General features: G+C 46.8%; 1 protein-coding gene and 1 long non-coding RNA gene across 9 annotated transcripts in view; one reads left to right on the top strand and one right to left on the bottom strand.

The window, feature by feature from the left end:
- The first annotated feature begins 645 nt into the window (after positions 1–645).
- LOC144614741 (uncharacterized) lies at positions 646–20151 on the top strand. 4 transcript variants are annotated; one of them, XR_014136348.1, is made up of 6 exons: positions 646–1164; positions 3584–3705; positions 8683–8759; positions 13909–14023; positions 14325–14544; positions 20063–20151. It is a non-coding gene; the product is annotated as an uncharacterized LOC144614741 (long non-coding RNA). The 4 variants fall into 4 exon arrangements; XR_014136349.1 differs by having other exon boundaries at positions 14325–14528; positions 20063–20150; XR_014136346.1 differs by lacking the exon at positions 20063–20151 and having other exon boundaries at positions 14325–14623.
- LOC132675739 (uncharacterized) overlaps positions 2566–20203 on the bottom strand; it is a 114046-nt gene continuing 96408 nt past the window's right edge. For 2 of the 5 annotated variants that reach the window (XR_014136342.1, XR_014136344.1), the window contains 4 exons: positions 12134–12310; positions 8666–8828; positions 8252–8357; positions 2566–3630 (listed from right to left, as the gene is read on the bottom strand). Coding sequence is in view for 1 of the 5 variants with exons in the window: in XM_078439767.2 (XP_078295893.1) it covers positions 19981–20146 (166 nt within the window). In the remaining 4 variants the exon portion in view is untranslated. Of the gene's footprint in view, positions 3631–8251; positions 8358–8665; positions 8829–11286; positions 11753–12133; positions 12311–18141; positions 18317–18344; positions 20147–20203 lie in introns of those variants that run through there. The other 3 variants (XR_014136343.1, XR_014136345.1, XM_078439767.2) reach the window with 3 other exon arrangements.

Consider the following 20203-nt stretch of genomic DNA (forward strand, 5'->3'; position numbering starts at 1 on the left):
GCGCGGATGTGTGAACGTGGACATGAGAGAGACTGGGGGGGATAGGTTTGTACAGGATTAGCAGCGACCACAGTCAAGGCAGCGGTAAGCCTTGTCAGTGGACGTAAAGAGAAGATCTCATATCTGCCTCTGGGAGCTCAGACTCTAGCTGGGTAACAGTCACTCACCCCTTCCCCCTCAGCTTGTTCATCAAGAAACACGGAAATGAGCTCATACACTCAGGATATCACTTAGGATGCTTCAGGGTGTAGCAGGTGACAGAAGCCTGACTCTGTTCGGTTTAAGCGATAAAGACATTTAGAAACTCTCAAAATGTCTGTTGAGAGGTAGAGCGGGGTGCAGGCCCACAGTGGCTCGGCCTTAAGGATCCAGGTTTCTTCCATTACATGTCCTTGTCCGAAGGCTGGTTCCACTCATGGTTGCCAGAAGACCTTAAGTGGTCATTGGGGTTTCAGATCCCTGGCTTAGAACACTAGAACTTTGATTCCCTGTCGTGTGGCCTGGGAAGTGTTTAGGTTACTGTAGCATTTTCCAGGTTGTAGTGCATGCCAGAGAGTATAAACTACAATGGCATTTTCTAGGTTGTAGCTGTTCTGTTTATTTGTTCCTGGTTTTTCCTTTTACTCCCTAAGGGACGTGAAACGACAGAGCTGGGGGAAATACTTAGGGAGTCATTATCGAGTTTTACAAAACAATTCTAGATCTTTCCTGTGGACCCAGAACTTCTGGTTGAGTAGGGTTGTCTGAATAGTTCTGGCCAGTGAGTTTGCCGAGTGAATAAACGGTTGCACGTCTTCTGGGTGAGGTATGAGGTGAGGTGATATGCTCTCCAGGGTCCTGGGAAAGGAATTAGCAGTCAGAATAAAGAGAGGTGACACATGGCCGCCGTGGGAAGGGTGAGAGGAGTGTAAGTGAGCACTGGGCGGATGGCTGAGTCTGTTTACATTTGTAACGGAGTGCTAAATGGGAGGGTGTTGGCCTTGTGAAGTAGATGGTTTTCCTCCTTGACCTGGTTCCTGAGAGCCTGAATCTACTGACGTCTACTCACCTGCCTCCTTTTTATCCCTTCCAGGTTTGCAGTAAACATTGGCTACTCGCATGACCCTTACATCCAGCATTTTGTAAGACTGTCTAAGGAGAGGAAGGCCCCCGAAATTAACAGAGGCAAGTGACCCCCTCCCTTCTCACTATTCCCTCACCAGCTGAGAGGCCTGGGGTTTTAGGGATTCATTATTTTTTTTTTTTTTTTTAAACAATACAAATTTATTATCTTACAGTTCTGAAGGTCAGAAGTCAAACATGGGTCTTACTAGGCTAACATCAAAGTGTCATCAGGGCCGTTTCTTTTGGAGACCATAGGGGAGAGTCTATTTCCTTTTCTTGTCTACCTTCTAGAAACCACCTACATTCCATGGAAGATGACCCCTTCTCCATTTCAAAGCCAGCAGTGTAACATAGGGATTCATTCTTAACATGAGAGTTCCAGTGTTCCTTCTCTCCGGTAGTATATGAAAGTGCTTATTTCCCAACATCCTCACCAACACAGTATATTATGAAACTTTTCATCTGTGTTAATCTGATCCGTGAAAAATGGTATCTTACAGTAAATTTTATTTTAGATTCCTCTTATTTTGGGGTGAAGTTGAAGATCATTATGATTATTTTTTAAATATATTTTTTAAATGTTTATTTTGAGAGAGAGAGCGAGCGAGAGTTCACTTGCTTGCAAGCAGGGAGGGGCAGAGGGAGAGAGGGAGAAAGAGAGAGAATCTCAAGCAGGCTCCATGCTGTCAGCACAGAACCCGATGTGGGGCTCAAACCCTTGAACCGTGAGATCATGACCTGAGCTGAAATCAGGATTCGGACACTTGCTTAGCCCACTGAGCCACCCAGGTGCCCCAAGATCATTTTTATATGTTGAAGGGCCATTTATATGTCTTTTACTGTGGACTGTCTGTTCATGGAAGGAATGACTTTTTTTGGCCTTGTTAAAGTGATAGTAACACTGTTAGGCTGTACAAGTCATTTCTATCAAGGCAGTGAAAGGATTTGAGACAGGAGGGTGACTTAGTCTCAGCCAGATTGAGAAATTGGCCAAATGACCCTAGTTCTTGTGGGTGCAGGGCATCTTGGCCCTAAAGATGGATCCTATGGGTAGTTTCAATAAGAAATGCAAAGAAATTTTAAAGTGGTGCTTCCTGAGAATAAGGACATGGTACTTACTTTGAGCTGAGGGTGAAACTAGGCATCAGTAAGATTGGACGAGGCCTGGCTAAGAGGTCTTAAGCCTCCCTCCCGCGCTCTTGAGGACACTTTCCTAACAGACGCTGCAGAGGCAGGGCCCCACCATGGTGCCCTGGGTGCTGGGGGCCCTGGGCAGCAGGTCAGCCCTCCGGCCTTCCTTCTTCCTCTCCCTGGGTTGGCATCGCTAGACTAGGGCCCCATAGTAGGAGAGTGCTTCCCAAACAGCGTGTGGGGAGCATTTTAAAAATTTTTCCAATGTCCAGTCCATTGTGGATGATACTCTGTAACCCACGGTAAAAAGGATTTACTAGAAAAGTAAAATGGAAGAGACATGTAACGTTTATTTATTTTTGAGACAGAGAGAGAGACAGAGCATGAACAGGGGAGGGTCAGAGAGAGAGGGAGACAGAATCTGAAACAAGCTTCAGGCTCTGAGCTGTCAGCACAGAGCCCGACAGGGGGCTCGAACTCACAGACTCTGAGATCATGACCTGAGTCGAAGTCGGACGCCCAACTGACTGAGCCACCCAGGCGCCCCAAAAGAGACATGTAAAAAGACAAACTCAAATTATTTACTAGTAGAATCCACAGACATTAAATCCCTATGTCAAATTGCAGTAAGTGTCTATAAATGCCACTCAAATTTTGTTCTTAAAATAGTAATACTGTAAGCAGAAGGGCTTTAGAACCCAGATCAATTTTATCTTCCTTTCACCCTCTTATTTCTTGTCTCCTCTGTTCCAGCTTCCCACGCCAGAGCTTAACAAGTCAGTTTATTAGGCACCATTTGCCTGTGCACCGCCCTCCGCCCAACCCCGCCTGTGGTGTTTTACAAACATCCAGGCTCTAACCCGCACAGGATGGAGATGAAGGGAGCACGCTAAGAAACATGGCTGTCTTTGCTTTGACATTTATCTGCCCCATTTCCTGACCCCAGAATACTTTCCAGAGGGTCTCCCAATTTTGAGTTTCAGCCGAATTCTGAATAGCTCTCACTTAGCCACGAAAAGACACATTTCTAAGAGGGACATTTAGATCCCATGTTTTGATATAAAATATTTTTCTTTCATAGGTAGAATTAGGGGGTGTTGCGTTTTCCTTAAGGCAGTTGATCCAACCATTAGATAGATTGTGCTTATTTTGGTTCAGATGGCTTTAAAAAAAAAAAAAAAAGGAAGAGAATTTTAAAGTCATTACTTCTCCCATAAGGTCTCTGGATAACCTAAACCGCTACCCCTGAAGAAGGGCAGAAGGGTTGTGTTTTGTCCTCCTGGTGTGAACTTTGCAAGGTTTATTTCCATCATCACTGAGTCATGGCTTGTCTCTGTCTCTCTCTCAGGATATTTTGCTCGCGTCCATGGCGTCCGTCAGCTTATAAAGGCATTTCTAGGGAAGACAGAATGTCCCTGTGAGATTCTAAATCTTGGGGCTGGGATGGATACCACCTTCTGGAGACTAAAGGTAAATTAAAAAATAACGCCCCCTTGTTTCCCCAATTATTTAATTTTGTGAAGGTTCCCAGCGGGTTCAAAAATGTCAGGGGCGCCCTGGCGACTCTGTCGGTTGAGCACCCGACCCTTGATTGCGGTTCAGGTCATGATCTCTCGGTTTGTGGGTTCAGGCCCCGCATTGGGCTCTGTGCTGACGGCACAGAGGCTGCTTGGGATCCTGTCACTCTCTCACTCTCCCTCTCTCTCTGCCCTTCCCCCATCTCTCTCGCAGAATAAGTAAATAAACATTGTTTTAAATGTTAGAAATATATTCAAAAGGAATGCGGTGACTGCCTGTCCCGCGTCCCTGTCCCCATCTGCTTGCACCTGCTGTGCAACCACTGTCAGCCACGTACGTGATGTCACCAGGGCCCTAGATATGTGCCTTGCTTCTTAGCTCCTGCTGTCACAAACAGGGCTTTTGATCCAAATCCTTGTATACATTCTCTGCGTGTGTGCGAGAGCCCTGCCAGTGGAGTAGCTGAGACCAGGGGCCCATGCATTTGCCGTTTTGATGACAACAAAAGACTTTATTGTCGTCGTGACGGTGTCTTCAGTATAGCTTGGAGATTTGCAAGGCTGGGTGATGGTAACATGACACAAAGCCCTTTTAAGTTTAGTTGTTCATTTTGAGAGAGAGAGACAGAATCCTAAGTGGGGCTTAGACGCGGGGCCTATCCCACGGAGCACGAGACCATGACCCAAGCCGAAATCAAGAGTCAGAGCCCAACTGCCTGACCCATCCAGGTGCCCCTCCATTCTCTGATTTGGTCCCTCACCTCCTTCGTTAGGGTTCAAGAGCAGGTATAATTACACTCACTCACAGAAGAGGAAATGGGTCCAGTTAGTGGCAGAATCAGGACCACAGGCCTGGTCTTTGATTCCGGGCTGGAATTGTAGCACCAAACCTTTTCTCTACAACGATCTCACTGATTTGCTTTCATTGCTTTCTCTACGCAATCTCACTGATTGCGTTTTCTTTTTGTAGGTTTGTACAGATCTCTCTTGGTTCTTCTGTCAGGTCAGTCATGTGGCAGTCATGGGTATGTGCATTTCCCCAGATTCTTGCAGAAGTACACCAAGATAAACTAGAGTGTGTGGGCCTAATGCGACCTGAGTGTGTATTTTGTCCCTCATCAGCTCACCCGATGAGGTCTTTGGTCATCGGTGCCCCCAGCCTCTCTCTCACTGAGGCGAGAAATCAGTGGCCTCAGCACAGCCTTAGTATTAACCGGTTGCCTCTGCATTCTTCATTCAGGAGAAGATAGCTAACGTTTCTGAAGGGCGTGCACATCCGTGACCTCGGGAATGAACATGAGAGCTCTGCCGGTGGGGGGTGGGTTACCCAGACGGGGCAAGGCGGGCTCCGAGAGCTCGTGGCGTCCCCAGGTCGGACAGCCAGTGGCGTTGGAGCATGGAACAAACAACGGACTGCAGTTCGTCCACGTCCAGATTCCCTCCTTGTTCTCTCCAGAGAGCCCTGCGGCTGCTCGGGGGGTGGGGTGGGGGGGCTCTTTGCTATAGGTCGGCGGTGCCTCTGGGCCTCAGAGAGCACGGCGTGGTGGAAGGAACTGGAAGAGAATGCAGTGGCAGAATGTGTGCGGTGTGAACAGAAGCCACGGGAGAAACTCCTCCTTTGGGCTTGACACCCTTTTCAACGTGGTCCCGTGGTTTGGTCTCTCCCCCCGCCGTGTAGGTGGGTTAATCATTACTAAATCTGAGATTTTTATTTCTGAGCAAGGTACACTGAAGCTCGTGTGCCCCTTCCAAGGAAAAGGTTATCTGTCAGCAGTGAGGAAGGAGAATAGTGCAGGGTCTGAAAAATTTGGTGGAGTTTTTTCGTTTTGATAATGACATCAGTCTAAAGGGTTTTAAAAAACCTAAGTTTCTTTTTAGAAAAATGATGCTTGTTTGCTCTCTGGAGCAGGAGCTGAACGGGCCAAATTTAGGCTGCCACCTATGTTGGTAAATAAAGTTTTACTGCAACACAGCCAACTCCCAGTTCCTTCCATCTTCCCTATGGCTGCTTTAGCCCTACGGCAGCAGAGTGGAGAAGTCACAGCAGAGACCGTCTGGCCTGCAAAGGCTAGAGTACTGGCTGTTTACAGCAAGTTCGCTGAGCCCTGTTTTTGAGCTCTATGTGCTTCTGTAAAAGAGGAGGGGAGATCTCGTCGGCTAGTCTTGTTGTCTGGTGCACCTTCCACCTGGGAGGGTCCCCTGGCTGCACCAGCAGAGGCTTGGCTGTGGGTCACAGGCTTTCTGCTGCCGCTGGTGTGTGAGCTCGTTCTGTATGACGTCAGGCCCCAAGATCAGTCGAAGGGACAGTTGAAGGCTCCCACCTTCAAGCAGCGGGTGAGAGTAGGGTGCAGGAAAGCCAGTACAACCCCAGACAAAGAATAAAGGGTGAGTGAAACCCTTTAAGGGACCTCAGCTTCTTGGTGTCTCTTGAATCCTATTTCCACACGGCCAGAGGATCAAGGACGCAGGGGGTCAGTCTCAATATGGCAGCCTGTGCAGCGGTCGGCCACGTTGGATCTCCTTTGAGCCTACGGGATACTCTTCCTCACGGTTGTCCCCGGCTGCCCTCCGGTAGCTATGCACGGTCCCGGTTGCCTTCCGTGCCTCCTGTGACGTGGAGCTACTGGCGAGTGGAGTGGAGTGTCGGAAGGGCTCGGGGAATCCCAGAATAAAAAGCTGAAGCGTCATGTCCCACAGCCATTTGTTGCCCCTTTCCCAAAGGCAAGAAAGAAGATGTCTGTTCCTTAAAAGCTCCAGTGTGCCTTTTGGAAGCTTTCCCTCCATGGTGACCCCTTAATCGGCATTCTTAAGAGGGCAAGTAGCTGATGAGTGGGAAAACTCTTTAGAAAGTCAGAAGTCCTAGACGAGCCATAGGATCGTATGCTGTCCTGCATTTGCTTTTGTTCTCCAGGCCTTCTGGAATTTTAGCGTGTCCTTAACTTCATATCGTGTGAGCGAAATCCTTAGAGGGTGTTCTGGAATTTCCTAGCAAAAGTCATCTTCTGGCATGCTCTAAACGTTTCCTCCAAATATCTTCGGACAGCTTTTTACCAGGCCCTGCCCTATACACGGGCAGGGGAGCGCGGCAGCACCAAGAGAGAACGGTTGAGATCGGTGAGCGTGTCTCTTCTGATGGGTCAGGAGACTGTCTTTGTCTCTGTCTTCCTGTCTCCCCCTTCCTCCCTCCCCCTTTGTCCCCCAGACCAGATCCCCTGAGATTTTCCAAGGGCTGAGGGGTAGCTGGCTCTCCCAGTTCTGACACTTGCCCTTAGGGGTCACCTCCTACTGGAAAATGCTTGCTTGTGATTGCTGCCTCCCTGCCCGTCATGCTGTCGTGGGGGGCCGGCTCCCTCTCGGTCCCTGCTGTCCATCGCTCGTTACTGTGCACGTAAATGGTGTTCTGCGCAGTTGCTCGAGTCAGAAAGAGGGGTGTCATCCTCACCCCAGCTCTTCCTTAATCCCGGCCCACACCTGCGAGGCCCACCACCGGGTTCTGGGCACCAACAAGTGTCTTTTTCTTGGTCTTTTTTTCCACTTTAAGGAAGCGGCTCTGTACTTGTGGAATGTAAGTACAGGTGGATACGGAGGCGTTAGAAGAGCGCTTTGGGGGGGCGCCGGGCAGGTCACCAGGTTGTGGAGCGCCTTGTTTCTTTCCCCAAGCCTCAGGGGCATCGGGAGCTGCTGCAGGCCACACGCAGGGTGTCGCTGAGAGTCCAGACCGCGGTGTCCTTAAGTGTGTGCAGTTGGCGAGCTGAGGAGGAGAGAATGCGTTCGTGAATACGCTTCGGGGCTGAGGGATTGATTGGACGTGACAGAGAATGTGCTAGGATGGCCAGGGGGCCAAGGGGAGACCAGGCCGGAGATGCAGAAGGGGGAGCAGGGTCGTGTGTGTGTGTGTGTGTGTGTGTGTGTGTGCGCGCGCGCGTCTGCCACGCTCTTTTACTGCAGCCCTCAGTAAAGATAAATACACCCCAGGCCAAGACCTAATTCTAAGTACCCATGTCAATAAGGTTTTTAAGTTTATTTATCTAACTTGAGAGAGAGAACCGGTGGGGGAAGGGCAGAGAGAGAAGGGGACAGAAGATCCAAAGCGGGCCCTGGCCCCCACGTGGGGCTCAAACTCACGAGCCGTGAGATCATGACCTGAGCCAATGTCAGACACTTAACCGACGGAGCCACCTCGGCGCCCCGTCCCCATGACAGTCAATGATAAAGGCACACACGTGGCACTTACTAAGGCAGGCCCCGTTCTGAGTGTCCCTTGTGTGTACTTATTGCCTCATTACTCCTCACAACCCCGTGAGGTGCTGTCCCTGTCTCTGCTTCGCGGAGGAGGGAAACTTGGCCCAGGGAGTGGAGTGACTTTGGGGCCTCGCGGCAGACAGGCGGTGGAGCTGGGATTCGAACCCCCGTCCCCTGCTCCAGAGCACCTGCCCTTTACCACCCGCTGTATCCTCCCCTCACAGAAAAAAGTAAACGTGTCACAAAACAGTACTCACCCCCACTGTGTGCGATGCTTCGGGATTTTTGCTGTTTTATTCCATTTTATCCCTCAAATGCTGGTCAGCATTGGTGTCCTGACCCTCTCTGATTCATCTCGATCTGCTTTTTGGAAAATTCTGTCAGGTCCTACTCCCCCAGCGCCTCCACATACCCCCACCTCCATCCCAGGCACTGCTCCCCCAGTTCAGGCTCCCCGTGACTTCTTCCCTGGACAGCTGTGAACCCCTGACGCCCGTCCTCCATCCATTCCCCACGTGGAGACCACAGTAATCTGGAAAATACATCTCTGCCCATATCGTTCCTGCATGTCAAACCCTTAAGTGCCCTGATGCTCTTCGGGGCCTAGTACTCGCTCGGTACGTGAAGGTGGTCAGTAAATGTAGGAGTGAATACATAATTCTAGAGCTTACTGCGTGTTTTTCCTCAGGATGAAGATCTTCTCCCAAGTAAATATTTTGAAGTGGACTTTCCCATGAGAGTCACGAGAAAGCTGCACAGCATCAAGTGAGTATGGCTTTGACCACAGGAGAGAGCCTGGTAGGATTCAGGGTCAGCGTTCAGGAGGCGGCCGGTCTGAACGCCAGAGACCTCATTTTAGGGGACTCTTCCCTTTTACCCCCTTCCCACCTTCCTTCTGGCCCCAAGATCCCCATTCCAAACTGTCTTCAAAACGAAATGTCCCCTCCCTTGCAACTCTTCTGTCCGTTAACGTAATTTCTCTGAACACGTAATAGAAATGACCTAGAGTGGTTTAATTTTAATCTGAAATTTAAAAAAGTGTTTTAATGTTTTATTTATTTTTGAGAGAGAGAGAGGGAGACAGAGTATGAGTGGGGGAGAGGCACAGAGAGAGAGAGAGAGAGAGAGAGACAGAATCCAAAGCAGGGCCCAGGCTCCGAGCTGTCAGCACAGAGTCCGATGTGGGGCTTGAACTCATGAACCGTGAGATCATGACCTGAGCCAAAGTTGGACACTTAACCGACTGAGCCAACCAGGCGCTCCAATAATCTGAATTTTCATGTGTGCTCCGGCTACTTCTGTATCTCCAGAGCATAGAAAGGGGCCTGGCTCAGAGCAGATGTGTAGTAAATAGCGTTTGAATGAATAATGGGAGGCCAAATTGGCCATTTACTATATATGAGATAGTATGGGGGCCACCCTGAGTCCATGTTTTAAGAATTCTGCAGTTATAGATGGCGAGTTTGTGAATCTTTGCTGAGAGCTTTGGTAGCACCATGTGAAATGCTTCACTCAGATGATCTCATTGAGTCCTCAGAGCCGACTCAGGAATGACATGCTTTTATTAGCAGTTGAGGAAACCAAAGCTCAAAGAAGTTAAGCTATTTTCCATAAGGTTACCTGTTGACAAAGGGGTAGAGCTGAAATTTAAACCCTGACCTCAAGCCCAAGGTCAGATTTTCTCAGTGGTTTTTAACGTATACTTCTTCCCCTTCTTTTTAAACTAGTCATTTAAACAAAATCTTAAGTCTTACATTTAAAAAATTTTTTAGTAACCATTAAAACTTTCACCTTGTCCTTTAAAGATGTGTAATTCCCACAAGCTAGAAATAGTTTAAGTTTTTTTTTTTCTAACTTATCCTATGGAAACAAGTTTTGCCCTTTTCCAAATACAAGATTATATTACACGGAAGGTGCATTTTATCTAAAAATAATTTTTTTAAATAATTATTTATTTTTGAGAGAGGGAGACAGAGTGCAAGCTGGGGAGGGGCACAGAGACAGGGAGACACAGAATCCGAAGCAAGCTCCAGGCTCTGAGCTGTCAGCACAGAGTTCAACGCAGGGCTCAAACTCACCAGCTGTGTGTGAGATCATGACCTGAGCCGAACGAAGTTGGATGCTCAACCGACTGACCACCCAGGCGCCCCACGTAGTGTGCATTTGAGATGCGCTATGGCATCTGACGCTGTGCAGCCACAGAATACAACCTAGCTTGTTAGGACACCGAGTCAAATAAGAGCAGGTGGGCTCTCACTTAAGCCTAGAGGAGGTTTCTGGGGTGAAAGATGCGTGTATGGTGGTTGCGATACTGAAATCGGCTCTCGGATGTCTAATTTTTTGCACATTCTGGAGGAGAGCAGAGTCATCACCTAAATGTTACTGGACGTCAGGTCTGAGTAGGAATCGGTTTGTTTAGTTGTCTGTGATTAATAATGGTTAAAATTTTTAATTGAGTGAGCAGAAGCAGGAAACGAGAGATGGCTTGGAAAACACTGCAACGTTTGGAAACATACCGCTAGTCTATCTTTGGCGGTTTCTACGTCTTGAGTGCTTCATGATCAGTTTGTGACTTGACGTCAGATTCGGAGAGTAACGCTCACTGACCTACTCTGAGAGCTGATCCACTGAATTTTTCATGTGTGTGCCTAGGGTCAGACGTCATTAAGCAGCAGGCCCTCTGGAGTCGCCCTTGCTTTGAGCAGTAGCGGTACCTACTGGCCATTTCGGTAGTGGGTGTTTGCATTTTTTCACTAACTAAGCTACTTGACTCATTTCTCTCTCTTTCCCATCCTCCCATAGATACAAGCCTTTCTTATTACAACCCATTATAGAATGACATTCAGAGGACACACTGCAAATTGGCAAGTACCCTTAACCTAAGTAATACAGTATGGGCTACCTCTCTGCTTTTCTTCCCCTTTCTTTTTAAAGATGGTGTGTGTGTGTGTGTGTGTGTGTGTGTGTGTGTGAGCGTGCGTGTCTGAGTCTGCGCGTGTGTGCACATGACGTCATAGAGTGTATACTTCTGCATCACATCTACTGTGAAGGAACTTGAAACAATTGTTTGTATGGCCCCCCTTAGATGTCCATAGGTCCCAATCTGAAATCTTTTGAAAAACATTTCAGTGAGTTGCAAACATTTCAAATATAGGAGCTTTTTCCCGAAAATCTTTCCTTGGAAAAATCCAGTCCGGCAGCCTCAGACCCTGACTCCTACATGGCTGCTTCGTTGAGAGGGAATGCACATGCCCACCACTGTTGTCTCGTACCTGACCCGCTTCACCTGTTACATTAGGTCCTTGGCCCCAGGGCTCAGTTTTTACCCGTAAGTTTTCAGTATGAGTGTTTCCAACAACTCTTTCCTCCCTTCTAAGCCTTTAAAACTAAGGTCACAAACACTCTTCCAGAATGTTCCATTGTGTTCAGTGTGTGTCTGACAGAGAAGTTCAAGGGGCTTATTAATAATTCAGGTCAGAAAACATGCTCAGAGACGATGGCCTTAGATGGTGGGCACAGATAACACAGGAAACGTCAGGCAACTAGACAGGCCTCTACACCAGCACAGTGCCCTCGTCACGCTCCTAGTGAACAGACTCCCACAGAAACTAATATCTCCTCCATCCTTTGTTTCCCTCGTACCAATTTTAAGTAGAACCTCCTCAGGCTTTGCCATTGGCTGGCACATCTGCTTTCTCTACATCGTAGCCGTCATACTTTTCTGTATATTTGGTTAATATTTGCGTCAGAAGGATTAGCTGTAATGAAAGGGTTAGTGAGCACTTTGCATTGCCTTCGACCCATCAGTGTAGAAGCATGTGAAGTAGAAAGTAAAGACCCTGCGTAATCTCTCCCCCCACCACGATAACCACTGTGCAGGGTGTTTTCTCCTGTGGATGGACAGTGTACCTAGAGGCAGGTAAATATCACGCGTAAGAAAAACACATGTAAATAGAATCCCGTGCCCGGCCCGCAAAAGGTTCAGTAAATTTTTGGTGAAGGAGTATGCATATATTGAATAAATAAATATATATGATGTAGATCAACATGTATTTGTTGAAAGAGTGAATCTATACTTCTATAAATAAATAAATACAGTTATATGTATAATTTTAGTAAAGCGAATAATTTATACGTACTGTTTTGAAACTTGTTCTTCGTGCATCCTAGTGAATCACGGCTGTCTTCATGTTGCCATATTAGATCTACCTCATTATTTCTGGTGACTTCGTAGTACTCCTCTGCATGGAAATTCCATTTTACTTAACGTATTCGCTACTGATGGTCCTTTAGATTGCCGCCTTCTTTATGGTTTCCTATTAAACAGTTTTGTAGAAAGCCTAGTTATATGTGCATATTCGCAGGAATTGCCAGTTCAAAAAATTGTATCTTATGAATTCTAATAGCTACTGCCAAGCCGTGCTTCAAGACCCTTTCGACTAATTTGTATTTTCACCAGAGTAGATGCGGGTTCCCTTTCCCTACACCCTCGCTAACACTGGCTACTACCATTTTAAAAAATTCCTGCCAGTCTGCCAAATCTATGAATTAAAGATTTTTTTGTAACTTTGTTTTAAATTTTTTATAACTTTGAACGTGCTAGTGAAACGGAGTACCCTTCCTTCCTTCTGTTGGCCTGTGGGATTTCTTGTAAATTTCCTCTGCTCATATATTTTCCAGTTGCATTGTTTCATTTCCTTTTCAATTTGTAGGAATCCTTTACAACATAAAGCAATGTTCTTTGATACAAATCCCTCATCAACTGTTGATTGGCAGATTTCTTTCTTAGCCTTTCACTTGGTTTTTAACTCTGGGTTTGTGTCTTGTGTGGGCAAATTTTCTAGTCCTGTCCTTGATAGTTTTTGATCTTGCCATCATTCTGGGAGAGGGACAGTTGAAGTAAAAATTAATGACAATACAAATGGGAGTGAAAATTTGAGAAAAGTGATAGGCGATGATAACACTGACACATTTTCATTGAAAAATTGCCCTATTTCATTAAACCTTTGAGGCTGTGATTGCAAGAATCACACTATCTATTTACCGTCAGGAAAGAAAAGGTGCTGATAAGTTAAACCGAAACGTTATTGACTGATGCATCCTCATTTCAGAAATGTGAAAGTGAGAAAAAATACGCATCTTGAAATTGATCATTTCTTAAAGCTGAAATATGCACGAGGTGAAACTTAAAAGTATATAAATGGGCACACAATGAAAAGTCAGTCCGAATGAGTAAATCAAGGGGGACGTCTGGGTGGCTCAGTCAGTCAAATGGCCAAGTCGTGATTTGGGCTCAGGTCAGGATCTCACAGTTCATGAGTTTGAGCCCTGCACTGGACTCTGTGTTATTAGCACAGAGCCTGCTTGGGATTCTTTCTCTCCCTCTTTCTCCACCCTTCCCCCGCTCTCCCTCCCCCACCCCCTCCCCCCGCCATCTCTCAAAATAAGTAAGTAAATGAACCTCCATGTACCCATCACTGAACTTTTAACTGTGGCCAATTTCATCCGTCCCAGTGGTTCTAAAAGTGTAGTCCTGGACTAGTGACATCACCACTACGGAGCATTGGTTGGAAATACAGATGTCTAGCTTTTGAAAGAATTTGACAAAATGTCTACTTCTGGAAGATCTGCTACATCAGAAACTCGGGGGGTAGAAGCCATCAGTCTGTTTTAACAAGCCCGCCAGGTGATTCTGATGACTGCCAAAGCTCGAGAACCACTATAGAAACCATGCTGTCCGATCTCTGTGGGAGTATTTTCAAGCAAATGTTATCATTGTATTTGTAAATACTTTAGAAGCTATTTTCTTTTAAACATAGTATCTCACAAATTGGCACGACATTTAGAGAGTGGCCAGCTGATCGGTACCAATACTTAAATATTTTACCCTTTGACCTCCTAATTCTACTCCTAGAGACCTACTTAACTGGACAGGTGCTTCATGAGGTCTATACAAAGATGCTCATCGCAGTGCCTCAGATGGAGAAAATTTGGAGATACCACAGGCCTAATCGTGAGGGCTTGGCTGAGTAAGTTGTTTTATCCACTGATGGAATGCTAGGAAATCATTACAGACGATGATGTCATTGATATTACTGTTAAGTAGGAGAAGCAGTTTTCAAAAGAAGAATTGGCCCTGTTTTCTTTTTCCTGTGTGATGTGTGTGTACGTATTTGTGTGACAGAAAATGTGCTTATGTTGTGTGTATGGGTTTATGTTGTATGTATAGAAGACTGGAATGTTCTATACCAAAACATTTAATAGTTGGAAGATGTGATTTTCATTCATTCCACCCTCCTCCTTCCTGATTTTTTTTTTTCCTTTTTGCAGTGGGACATGTATTTCTGTAATGGAGAAAAAATAATTGAATTCTGAAAAGAAATCCATTGAAATGATCACCTCTGGATGAATTTCTGTTGAAATGATAATCTCTTCTTGGCTTTCCAAATGGACACCTGTTGGATTCAAAGAGCTATGCCATTATTGGAGCAGATCTCCGAGATTCACCTGAACTCGAAGAGAAGCTAAAGAAATGTAACGTGAATCCACAGTGAGATCTTCTTTTAACCTCTTACGCGTTTGTGATTTCATGCGAATACGAAATAAGGTCAGGTGAAAGTGCAGCATGATACCCGTGTTCCGTTTTTAATTCTGAAATGTTTATCATTTCATTGCTAAGAGGGCGGTTTTCTAAGTCTTTGAGAAGCAATGTTTCTCCTGTTTTCACATCAGAATCACGTGTATTGCTTTTATAACATACTGATGCCTGATACCATAAAGTTTGAGAGAAGATAATTATATGTATAGAAACCTATAACTGCAGGGCGCCCGGGTGGCTCAGTTGGTTAAGCGTCCAACTCTTGATTTCCGCTCAGGTCATGATCTCACGGTTGGGGAGATGGAGCCCCATGTCAGGCTTTGCGCGGAGAGCTTGGAGATTATATTAAGTATGCGTGTGAAAGCAGTTGAACGGAAATTGGCGCATAAGCTATAATCTGTAGATTATGACAGTTGCGGTGGTAACCAGCAGCAACCCGCTGCGAACGTAGAAACACACCATTTGGGCAAATGTGCTACATAGCCAGGGAAATAATCACTTACAAATCAGGAGAGCTCTTGGGATGCCTGCGTGGCTCAGTTGGTTAAGCATCCAACTTCTGATTTCGGCTCAGGTCGTGATCTCCTGGTTCATGAGATTGAGCCTCACATTGGGCTCTGTGCTGACACAGCCAGCTTGGGATTCTCCCTCCCTCTCTCTCTGCTCCTCCCCTGCTTGCCCTCTGTCTTTCTCAAAATAAGTAAATACACTTAAAAAAAAATTAATCAGGGGAGCTCTTGATAGGCAAGTTTGCCTCACTCGTGGAGATCTACAAAATGGATAAGGAACAGCCGCTATCACAAGTATTAGAATTACATTCATAATTCTCTGGGGTTCATTTGTGCTGTGTGTTTTCCTCCGTGGGCTGTTTTGCTTCGCTTAGACTTCTCTACTGAAAAGTATTAATCCTGTTTTTAATATTGGCGAAGTCTGCCTCTTAAAAATACACTGTAGGGGCGCCTGGGTGGCGCAGTCGGTTAAGCGTCCGACTTCAGCCAGGTCACGATTTCGCGGTCCGTGAGTTCAAGCCCCGTGTCAGGCTCTGGGCTGATGGCTCGGAGCCTGGAGCCTGTTTCCGATTCTGTGTCTCCCTCTCTCTCTGCCCCTCCCCCGTTCATGCTCTGTCTCTCTCTGTCCCAAAAATAAATTAAAAACGTTGAAAAAAAAAAATTAAAAAAAAAATACACTGTAAACGTGTTTAAGTTTGCACTTTCAAATAATTCAAATTTGTAAAAAAAAGTTGCAAAAGTTGTACAGGAAATTCCCACGTAGCCTTCTCCACCTGGCTTCCCCCCATGTGGTAATACCGTATGCAATAGTCGGTGCCTTTTGCATTAAAAAGGTTTTTGGAGGGGCACCTGGGCAGCTCAGTCGGTTAAGCATCCGACTTCAGCTCAGTTCATGATCTCATGGTTCATGGGTTCGAGCCCTGCATCAGGCTCTGTGCTGACAGCTTGGAGCCTGGAGGCCTGGAGCCTGCTTCAGATCCTGTGTCTCCCTCTCTCTCTCTGCCCCTCCCCGGCTTGTGCTCTCTCAAAAATAAATAAACATTTTTAAAAATTTTTTAAATAAATAAAAATGTTTTTGGAACTGTTTTTCTCTAATTACCAACCTATTGAGGTTTTGAAACTTTTTTCCCACTCACTCACTTTTTCTAATCGTTCCTATTGATATAATCTGGGGTTTTAGACTTGGGTTAAAAAATATTGCTTACTTTAAACTTCCTTTTAATGTTTTTCTTTCTGATTTTCAACTTCATCTGCAACTTGGACTTCATTGTCTATCCTCTGGATTTAGTTCTCTCATTCTTTGTACCATGACCCAGTTGGGTCCAGAGAGCATTTGTAGATATATGCATACATATGTGTGTGTGTATTTGTATACACATACATATATTCTTATTTTGGAGAGAGAGAAAGAGAGCATGTGCAAGTCAGGGAGAGGGGTAGAGGAAACGAGAGAGAGAGGTAAGATCCCAAGCAGGCTGCATGCTCAGCATGGAGCGCAACACAGGGCTCAATCCCAGAACCCTGGGATCATGACCCGAGCCGAAATCAAGAGTCAGATGCTCAACTGACCGAGGTACCCAGGCGCACCTGGATATATATTTTTAATTTTTTTTAGTGTTTATTTATTTTTGAGAGAGAGTGTGAGCACGAGCCGGGGAGGAGCAGAGAGAAAGGGAGACACCGAATCCGAAGCAGGCCCCAGGCTCGGAGCGGTGAGCAGAGCCCGATGTGGGGCTCGAAGCCATGGACTGTGAGATTATGACTTGAGCTGAAGTTGGATGCTTAACCGACTGAGCCACCCAGGCACCCCTGGATGTATATTTTTAAGTCACTTGAGTTATACAACATTTCCTTGTCAAAAAAAGAAAAAAGAAAAAAAAGGAAATCCTGATGAACAGTAGCAGTGGATAGTCGGGACTGTCAGGTCAAAGCCAGCAGCACTTGTGGGTAGCCTTTCTCTCTAGCGATCATGAGTCCAGGCACTGAGTCTAACTGCATGGGTTACATTCTGACACTAACGTACACGATGTTCTTTTCAGCAAATCGCTTGGGTATTTTCAGTTCAGACAATTTACTTGTTTTGAAATTCCCCGCCAATAAAAATAGGCAAAATAACCTACTTGCTTTGTGAGAAAAATAGCAACCAGCCATGAGGAACAGCAGCGTAAAGGGGCAGAGAAGGAGGAGGATCCAGTAAAGGAGTCAGAAGGAGCCGGAATAAATCAGCAGAGCTCACATGATTTAGGGCTGCCTGTGTTCCCTTCCAACTGTAAAGCGTTTAGAGATTTCTGTAGGAGTTTATTGCTTTTCCTGTTTCGTAATTTGTTCGTTACTTCGGGTCTGGTAACTCAACCGCATGCTAATGTGTCATTGGCTGAAGACTGTTCGTGTTGTTTTTAATTCTTGATGATAAAAGTTTGTGTGAGAAGAATTAGATTCTGTTAAAGGCATAGCAGTATTTCTGCATTTTATCAGTCAGCTTTTGATGTGTACCAAAATCTCTGCAGCCTCAGCGGTCTCGAACAACTCACAATTCAGAGCAGTTCACAAGTTGCTCAGGATTGTGTGAGGGGACCATTTGGACTGGGCTTAGCTGGGTGGTTCTTCCACTGGAGCCAGCTGCAGCTGAGGTCCCCTGGGGTTCACTCCTGTAGCTGAGATCCCCTGGGGTTCCCTCCTATGTGGATGCCTCATTCTCACGCACAGGGCCTCCCCTCCGATAGCAAGCCAGCTTGGGTTCATTGCCACACGGGTTCAGACTTCCGAGCAAGAGGGCAAGGGCCAACGTGCAAGTGATTTTCAGCTTCCGCTTGCGTCGTGTTTGCTACTGTTGTATTGGCCACAGCAAGTTACAGGCCTAACCCAGATTCCAGGGGAAGGGAACTAGACTGCCTCGGAGCAAGGGGTCTGCAGGGCCACCTCGTCACCATGTGCGGGCATGCCGGGGGAGAATTTGTAGCAAGCCAGACAAAACCTTGCTCAGTGCTCACGTTGTTACGGTCTGAAACTTTGGGTCACAACGGGGCTCTCCACCTCTTACCGCCCTGATAGTTGACGTGCTATCCGGGGCTTCTCCTCTTCCTGCGGTGTGCACCCCAGGGTTTTCCTGCCCTGCCAGCACTATCCGTGGCTGCCGAAGTGAATCTTGACCATGGACCCAGTCACTTGGGAGCAAGCCTGGGGATGTATCCGTTTTCACTGAATTCAGCAATTTCCTAACAAATGCAAACCATCAGCCTCCTCAGGTGTACTAATTGCTCACATGCCTTCCATGATTTCCTAATCAGTATTTTAAAATGACAAAAACCACATGAATGATGAAAAAAACTTTTTTTTAAATATTTATTTATTTTTTAGAGAGAGAGCGAGCAGGGGAGGGGTAGAGAGACAGACACAATCCCAAGCAGGCTCCATGCTGTGAGCACAGAGCCCAGTGCGGGGCTCAAACCCACAAACTGTGAGATCATGACCTGAGCCAAAAATCAAGAGTCGGTCGCTTACCGACCGAGGCTCCCTGAGTGATGCAAATTTCAGTACTGATATAATAAGGGTAGCGAACTTGTAGAAGTTGCTTGCTATACAGCTGGCACCTTCCATGAGTGTGACCTGTATTAACCTACTTGTCACAGTAACCAGGGTGTGGCGGGTGTGGCCGGTGAGGGGACCAAAGCACAGAGGGATTGGACAGCTTGCTGCCCACGGCCTCACGGCCTCACGGCTGGTAGGTTTCAGGCCAGGATTCAGACCCAGGCAGGAAGACGACGGAGCACGTGCTCACAGGCACCCAGTGTGACCATTCATGCCACGTAACCCTCACACGTCCACCGACAGAGAGTGATGCTGCTTCTTGCCTGCCACCGTTGTCACAGGAGCTCTGGGAATCATTTCGTATAGTAAACTGTTGACGTTTGGGGACAAAGTAATAATAGTGCGCGGTGTATTATGTATGTTTTGTGACATTTGTGCGTATAGATACGTTAATGGTTTTTTTGAAGTGGTAAATGGGGGGCACATGGGTGGCTCAGTCAGCTAAGCATCTGGTTTTGGCTCAGGTCATGATCTCACGGCTCATGAGTTCGAGCCCCACGTCGAGCTCTGGGCTCACAGCTCGGAGCCTGGAGCCTGCTTCGCATTCTGGGGTTCCCTCTCTCTCTGCCCCTCCCCTCGTTCATGCTCTGTCTCTCTCAAAAATGAATAAACATCGTAAGAAGGGGGTTTTAAATGGTTTCTCATTAGATAAGTAACACCACATGCAAAACTTCAAAAAAAAAATCAAATAGTACAAAAGGGTATGCAGGGAAAGGTAAGTCTCACTTCTACCCCGGACCTTAGTGAGTCCTCCAACCTGGGAAGCAACACTGCCAGATTCCAGAATTATTCTGCGCATATATAAATGTAGCTAGAGATTTTTTTTTCTTAAGGGCAGACAGGAGCATGTTATGCACAGCCCTCTGTACTGTACTTTTCGAGAGTCTGTTATCTGAGAATCATTCCACATCTGTATCTGTGTCTGTGTGTCTATGTCTGTACCTACATCTACTTGGATGTCCTCTTGCTGTTTTCATGGCAATGTGATATTTCATTGAACGACCATGCCACAACTGCTTTAACCCCAGCGGATGGGCATGTGAGTCCTTTCCGTCATAGGTCCCGTTACACATCACGCTGCGGAGTAAACCCTCTTGCACCTGGCGTGCACGTGGGAGTCTACCTGTGGAGCAGCCGCTCAGTGGTCTGACCGGCTCCCGGGCCGAGCGCACACCGCCCGGTTGCCCCGCAGGGGGCGGCAGCAGACGACGCTCTCGTCAGCCCCGCGTGCCGGGCCCGCACCCGACTCCGTTGACTGCACTGGGTATTAGCAAACATCAGCCTTGACAGCTCAGAAACAGAATACTGTTGTCTGATTTTGCGTATTCGAGAAGCCCTTCTGGCATCGCCCAGCCTCCTCTTTCCCTTCCCAGGTGAACATGGACGACCGACCGGTTCGGACAGATCGTGATCGAAAACCGGCGGAGGCGACAGTGTGACCTGGCGGCAGTGGAGACCTGCAAGCCGTGAGAGTCACAGGTCGGAGAGCAGGGCGGGGACATCCTTTGGTACCC

Source organism: Panthera onca, chromosome E3, assembly GCF_046562875.1.
Source record: "Panthera onca isolate mPanOnc1 chromosome E3, mPanOnc1 haplotype 2, whole genome shotgun sequence".
NCBI lineage: Eukaryota > Metazoa > Chordata > Mammalia > Carnivora > Felidae > Panthera > Panthera onca.